The sequence below is a fragment of the Solanum stenotomum genome, chromosome 9, assembly GCF_019186545.1.
Source record: "Solanum stenotomum isolate F172 chromosome 9, ASM1918654v1, whole genome shotgun sequence".
NCBI lineage: Eukaryota > Viridiplantae > Streptophyta > Magnoliopsida > Solanales > Solanaceae > Solanum > Solanum stenotomum.
Genome location: NC_064290.1, coordinates 54415813 through 54423773, shown reverse-complemented (window position 1 = coordinate 54423773; position 7961 = coordinate 54415813). Strand labels below are relative to the sequence as shown.

Genomic DNA, 7961 nt, shown 5'->3' with positions numbered 1-7961 from the left:
TTTTTTTTTTTTTTTTTTGGGTAAAATTTCATATGTTATTCATTCATTGGTCACTTTTTATTTTTATTCAAAATTCATTATTTAAGAATTGCTTTTGACACAAATGACAATGTTATCATTTAATTTGTCACTTTACATGTCATTCGTGAATGTAACACACACCTCCTATAATTTTGTTGATTGAAAAAAAAGTATCAAAATGACACAATTGAACTCTACATGAGGTGTTTAGAATGAACATCATCTAGTTAAGATGTCCAAGTGAAACTTCGTGTCAACTTTAAGGGATCACCAATAAATTAGGCCTTAAATTAATAATGAGTTATATATTGCGACAAGTCCTGATCATCCTAGACAAATGGTCCACACTATTTGTGAAGAAAAGTTAAAATATTTATTAAAATAGTCAACTAGAAATTTTATCTATTAGTCAAAGACAAATTTTCTTGGGAATCTTTATTAGATTTAGAAAAAGAAAACATAAAAATACTAATCAAATGGGAATTTTGCAAAATTTTTGGTTATTTCACTTTCCATTTTTCTTGTGGACTTTCTTTATAGGAAAAATTAATTGATGTAACAATTTCAACCCTCTTATTATTTTTTATATAGTGATATTTTAAAAAAACTACGACATATAGTGATATCCATAAATAGCTCTATTTATGAAGTAGTTTTAGAACTAATGAAAAATGATTTTATTTTTCTCTTTTTTTTTCTTTTTTTTTAAATTGGACATTTTATTCATCTTTCAAACAAAAGTACAAAAGGGGCTTATATCAATTTATTCAAATAAAATATGTATAGGGTAGTGGAACTATGTGTCAATGAACTAATTAATGGCAAAAAAAGGACATAATTCTGCGTCAGCTCTATTGACAAGATAAAGTTATTAATGATATACATTACTCCTTCCGTCCCATAATACTTATCACAGAGAATTAATTAAATTAAATTAATTTACTATTATTATAAAATTAAAATTTTGATATTAAAAAATAAATAAAAAATATTATAAATTATAATTTTTCTTATATCAATATGGTGAAAAAAATACATCTTAAAATATTAATTAAAATTTGAGTAATTTTACTCTAAAGAACTATAATGTGATAAGTATTTTGGAACTGACAGGATAATTAAAAAAAAATATATCAAACGTTGAAATTGACGAGATGTATATTTTTTGAATAATTAAAGTTGACAAATCCGTAGTGGTTTCGTTTTTGACTTTTTTACCAATCCTTAAAAATTAAAATGTGTTTAAATTCTGAATAATGTGAAAAGATGTTTATCCATGGAGTTGACTACGATTTCATGGTGCCTCATAACTCATAAGTCCATTTTTTTTACTCGATGTTCAATATTTATTGTGTAGTTAAATTAATTCAAATTTACATTGAAAAAACTAATTTAAAGGGTAAAATGCTTACCATTAAAAACAATTCAATATTCAAAATTTGACTCTGAAAACTTTTATTGAAAATGAAAAAATATTTACCGTTTCACCATAATTTTTGATTGTGTATATATAGTTCATAGTCCACAGAACATTCTCAACTATAATATCCACTACTTTTTGTAAATAAAGAAAAATCCTGAGGTAACATTGTACATAGCCTCTTTAAGCAAAAAGGTAAGGTCTGGAGGAACATTTTGTAATATGTAACAACTTATTTATATTTCGTGTTTACGTCAAATCAATAATCGTAAATTATGTGCAATCTTGTATTTATTTATGGAAAATACATCACACTTGTAATAGTCAACTAAATAGTTCTTTATCTATTCAGTGTTTAGCTATGTTTGTGATATTGTACAAATTTGCAAAGTTAAATAATGTTACAATACAAAAAAAAACATCATTTTTTGGAACAAAGTATAAAGGAACTATTGTATATATATGAATGAATCTACATCTTTGATATATAGTTATACATCATATTATATTTCTGGTTTTATTAGTTCACTTTAAGTTTGTTTTTGTTTTTCCACATTATGTTCCTTTTACAAATCTTCCATATTTATGTTGTACAATTAACAAGTTGTTTTGTTCTTAATTACCAGCAACAATCCTCATGAAATACAACAATAGCATGGGGTCGGGAGAATAGAGTGTATGTAGACCTTGTGCCTATCCTGTAGAAATAGTGAGGCCATTTCCAAAAGACAGACATGGCATCATGCGTTTTCCCAGTGAGCTAGTTCGGTGGAAATAGTGTCAGAATTAAAAATCATGTTTTATATATAGCACAAAATTTTCATTGATTAGCGGTGGAAAAAAAAAATTTGTTTCTGGTATATATATATTCCCTTTTTCTAACCTTCTTCGACAATGTGTTACTCGAGCCGAGGCTCTTCAGGAAACATCGTCTCTACCTCCACAATGTAAGGGTAAGGTCCGCATACACATCACCCTTCACATACTCCCACTCATGAGATTATAGTAAATTTGTTGTTGATAATCATTCATGACTCCACATTCATCATACTTAAAGTCACTACTTAAACAATTTTCCTTCATCATGCAAGGATTTCCCAAAATCAAGTAAAGACAACAATAACACCAAGTGGAGTCTGAGGAGAGTAAGATGGACGCATACTTTCTAACTGTTAACGAGCTATAAGCTGGGAAATAGTGAGACTATTTTCCGAACAAGCTAGTTCAACTGTGACTAAAGTCTCTTTCGCGATATCCTTTTTGTTCTTGGAAAAGGCAGGAACTTTAGGATTTGGCAAGACTTCAGTTTCATTTTTGAGCATAGAGTATACCTCCAACATGGATGGTCTGTCTTCCCATTTTTCTTGAACACACAATAGTGCAACTTGCATGTATCTCACTTGTTTACTTATTAGAAAATCATCTTGCAGTGATGGATCAATGAAATCCACTCCATTGCCTTTTTGCCAAAGTTCATATGCCTGATGAATTTTGATCAAATGAGGTTAGTAATTCTGTTGTGTTCATACTGTATTCGAGATCACAGAATTTACTGTGTCCTTAAAGAATCGAATCCTCTCATTATATTTGAGGTTATGGATTTACTCCCTTACTATATATAAGCACAAAAGTTCTGCTCTTCATTACCAATGAGGGAGAAATGAACTTACGTATTCAAGAAGATTCAAATCGTTCTCAATGCCATATTCACATGAATTCTTCTTTCCACCAAGGATTTGCAACAGCAGGACTCCGAAGCTATAAACATCATATTTCCTGGAGTATACGCCTCGTTTAACATACTCTGGAGGAACACAACCACTACAAAACACAATCAGAGATGTTAAAAAGTAGGGAGTATGCATATTAAGTAAGTAAACAATGGTTAAAGAGTCATGATATTTACTAAGTCCCAACAATCTTTCCAGTGTTTGCTTCTTTTTCGTCTTTCTGAAAAAGTCTAGCTATACCGAAATCTGAGATTCTTGGCTTCATCTCATCGTCTAGTAAAATGTTGCTAGCTTTCAAGTCTCTGTGAATTACTGTGAATGTTGAGTACTCTTGGAGGTATAATAGTCCTTGAGTAACTCCTTCTACAATACGTACTCGCGTCTCCCAGTCTAATTTCAGACTCTTCACGGGGTCTGCATCGATCAGACAATCAATTCTTAGTAACTATATGTACGTTTTTGATACATTCTACATATCTTAGACAATTTCTCGAGATTGAAGTTCTCTATTCCTAAATGTTTGTTTAAACAATATGTAAGCATTGTCAAGTACTACGAATAATTTTGTAATGAGGTAAGAGTTTATTACGCGCACCATAAAGGTAGAAATCCAAACTTCTATTTGACATGTATTCATAAATCAGTATTTTCTCTTCTTTTTCGCTGCAAAATCCCTGAAGTTGTAGAACATTGACATGTTGTAACTTTGAAGCAAGTGAGACCTCATTCTGAAACTCTTCTACTCCTTGCTTAGAGCATTCTGAAAGACGTTTTACTGCGATTTCCTGTCCATCACTTAACCTTCCCTGGAACAATAAGGAGTATGGTTAAAATGTAACTCAAATATCTAAAACTAGAGTTATATGTCTTAACTATGAGACATTATGTGGAAAACTTACAAAGTATTCCGAGGAGGAAATACTGATCAAGAAGAGAATCCTAGGAGGAGGTAAAAGATATAGAACTTTTTATGTACAAGCTATTCTATTTTCGTCAATTTCACATTTAGATTTTTGTCAAAGTACCAAAAAATCGACTAGTTGAGTTACCAATACCTTATAAACAGGTCCAAAACCTCCCTCTCCAATCTTGTTTTTGAAGGAGAAATTATTTGTAGCTTCTTTTATTTGACCAAAGCTGAAAACTTTGAGATTACGACCTATAGCTCTTTCGTTCAATTCCTCGATACCTATAATCAAAGGTAAAACTTTTAAGTTCCACTATATTCCGATTAGTCGTTTAAAAGAAAGAGTGACAAGGAATTGATATATATTAGTTACCTTCAGATCTTACAGTTTTCTTTTTTAAGATACAAAGTATTGAACTTATTACGATAATGGTACTGATCGTGATCGTTGGCAAAAGAATTGCTAGTAACCTTCTCTTGCTACCGCGATGGTCTTCTTCTTCTTCTTCGTCTGAGGCTGTAAAGAATGTTATCATGTTTATATGGTGTTATCAAAAGCAAAAGTCAGAAAAAAGCTCTAAAATATGTACAAAAAAAATTGTGAAAATGTGTGACAGAGCTGAGTAAATCTTGAAATGAATAAGCAAGCTCTGTGTGATGGTTATTCCCCTTCCTATGGATGTAAAACAATACTTCCCCGTCCCGTCCCAATTTAAGTGTTTTACTTTCCTTTTTTCGTCTGTTCCAAAAAGAGTGTTTCTTTCTATATTTAGTAAGTTTTCCTATTCCAACATTCTACATGACAAATATACTGGAAGACAAACTATAAGATAGATTTGCAAAGGATAATGATGTAACCTGCTTTTGAAAGCTCCCAATCGACATCATTGCTAGGAATTTGGAATGCAGCAAAACCACGAAGCCCCTTATCCTTCGCGTAAGAAACTTTAGTTCTTATAGCCTCGACATCATCATAACCAATCCATAATAATCCAATAGTAACATAGTTCACAACATAAGTTGAGTTATAGACAGGTATGGCTCCATAACTTTTCATATATCTCTTGATGATTCTGTAATTCATCGCTGATCCTTCGCTTGCTATTGCTGGACCTCTTGCAGGTGAGCCTATCATGTTATGATTTGGATTCACAAGTGTCCACGCATAACCATGGTATGCTAAGCCTATAACAATTTTATTGGCTGGTAAGCCATTCTTGATCCATTCCTTTATACCATAATCTGTATTTCGCGTGCTTGATGGATCATATAAAGCTGAATGTGCTCGTGTAACGTTGTTTTTTGAAGGCAAATAATAGTCATATGCTCTGAGATGAACCCAATCGAAGTTTCTAACAATTGTTTCTACTGGATATTTCATCGATTGATCTATTAACATCGGTGAATGGTATGCTCCCATAGTCAAGATCAATGAATTGTTGGACTCAAAATTAATTGTTGTTCGCCACTCTTCAATGAATGTTCTCATATTAGTCATGTTTGCAGCTGTATTTGGGTTGACACCATGAAGATCAAGCCCTTGAAATCCATATAGTCGAGCAATTTTTATTGACGTTGTTATGAATGATTTTCTACGCGAAAATTCACTAGTCATCGCGAAGAAGTCAGGGGATTCATCACTTCCTCCCCGTATGGATAGAAGTGTTATAACTGATGGATTATTTTGTTTCACAGTTTTGGTAAAGGTTGAGATATATGGTTCATCAGAGTTATTTATGTAAACCTCGAAATTCGAAGTGTTGATATATGCATAGGCAACATGAAGATGTGTGTACATAGTAGAAGGAATTTCAGGTATTGGAAACACACTGCCAGCATACCAGAACCCAGATTTTATCCAAGATGTTGTATCTGAAGAACTCGAAAAAGGAAGAACAAGTAGAAAGAGGAAGGAGAATAGCCTTTTCGAAGACATTTTGAAGTAAAAAGGCGATTTACTAGTTGAAAAAAGGAGGATCTGTTGAAGAGTTTTGTAGAGAATAGTTCAATCTTTTTGTGCAATAGGAAAGAGTCCTTTAAAATTCCTTAAAATACGCTCTGATGAGGCTTGAGTATAAGAGGGGTACTTGAACAGAAGGTCATCTAAGACTAGTGAAAATCGAATTGAGATGCTTAAGATTTCTTGATATCAAGCAATAGTCTTTTGTACTACATGTCTTAATTTTCAATCATGTAATAAACTTTTTAGCAAAGGTCTCAATACTATATTGTTGATTTGTCTATTTTTATATTTACTAACAATTTAACTTTAAAATATTCATTTTATCTCTAGCATGATTTATATCCACATAACATCTATGACTTGTTTAGACCACAAGTTTCAAAAATATTTCTTTCTTTCTTAAACTTCGTGTCAAATCAAACAACATCATATAAATTGGGACGACGAAGAGAATATTAATATACTTGTTGGTAAAAGTCTCAAAACTATATTGTTGGTTTGCCTAACACCTTTGCTTGTAAAAAATGAATTGGTCAATGTGTAGTTTGTGATGAAAAGTATGTTTGGTTACTGTCATAGAAACTCCTGGAGTCCTGGTGCAATTTGGAAAGTTAATATAAATTTTGGATGTTTGTTCTAGTCATGTTCACATTTATAAATGCATCATCCTTGGATATTTTTGTGTATTTACTTCTTTATATTTTAATTCCGTTAATGAAAATCTTGATTCCCTTCACTATAGTTGTACATACAATAATTCTTGATACCAAGAAGCTATATAATTTCAAAACCAACAACAACAATATACCCAGTATAATCTTATAAATGAAGTCTGAAGAGTATAATCTTATAACATAGGAACTTTAGAAAGATAGACAAGTTATTTCCGATAGACCAGTCTAAAATTTCAACCCCTATGAACTTCTTGGTAAGTGCTTTGTGATAAAATCTTATGAAAGTCATATTATGTTTTGACTTGACTAGTGTAGCATCCTTGCATGTAAAGATCCTTTTGACTTCTATGCCACTGCCCCAAATGTTGGGTTTGTAGGCCATAGCTTGTACACAAGATTCAATTGTGGTTCAAAAGATTTTTCATTCTTGTCTACCCTCCACCCATCCTTGATCAACTAGATGAGTTTGGTTAAAATTTTAACCTTGACAGTTAAAATCGAATCATGGTTAAGTGATAATTATTTGAACGCAATACATATGTCATACATTTGTTGATTTGGTAAAAATATTGAATGCACTAAAATTAGGGATCTTAAGATACATAGTTGGTTTGATTCAATGTTTCCTTTTCTTTGTCGGTGTATACAAATTATACACTGATTATATACGATTATACTTCTGTTTTGCACTTGGAGCATTAATTAGAAACAATTTTATCACAGTAATCATTCATGACTCCACATTCATCATACTTCAATTCACATTTGTGAGGTGAAAATGCTTTCCCAAAGCTAATTAAACAACAACAATAACATACCACTACACCAAAAATGATCTTTAGTGACTAACCACATATTGTGATCCAATAAAATGGTATGAGAATCATGACGTCTTAGGTTCAGGTTCAAATCACAACAGAAACAATAATTTGTCATAGTGCCACGAAAGTTTACCCGAACAGCACGGTTAACAAACTAGCTAAAAAAATCAACATTTTAAGATGAAATTCAAAGATTTCACTAAGTATTTGAATCGAAATAGGTTCAGACTTTGGGTATTATATGGCACTTACCTAGGCCCATTACTGATGGGCCTTAAAAGCTTCTATCAACCTAATTGGGCTCACTCTAAGACTCCAGCCCATTTGTTCAGGACATTTCTTTACACTTTTAAAAAGAAGAAAAAAAAGGAAAAATTCATACAAAATAAAACAATCGATAAATGCATAATATATGTATTTATTAT

General features: G+C 31.6%; 1 protein-coding gene across 1 annotated transcript; it reads right to left on the bottom strand.

Annotated features, from left to right (window-relative positions):
- Positions 1-2375: 2375 nt before the first annotated feature.
- On the bottom strand, positions 2376-6214 carry LOC125877974 (G-type lectin S-receptor-like serine/threonine-protein kinase SD1-1). The gene is made up of 7 exons (XM_049559268.1): positions 4937-6214; positions 4452-4595; positions 4227-4360; positions 3767-3977; positions 3348-3585; positions 3112-3262; positions 2376-2922 (listed from the first exon to the last, which is right to left on the bottom strand). The coding sequence occupies exons 1-7, from the start codon at positions 6012-6014 to the stop codon at positions 2614-2616; spliced, it is 2265 nt and encodes a 754-aa protein (XP_049415225.1). The 5' UTR covers positions 6015-6214; the 3' UTR covers positions 2376-2613.
- Positions 6215-7961: the final 1747 nt, after the last annotated feature.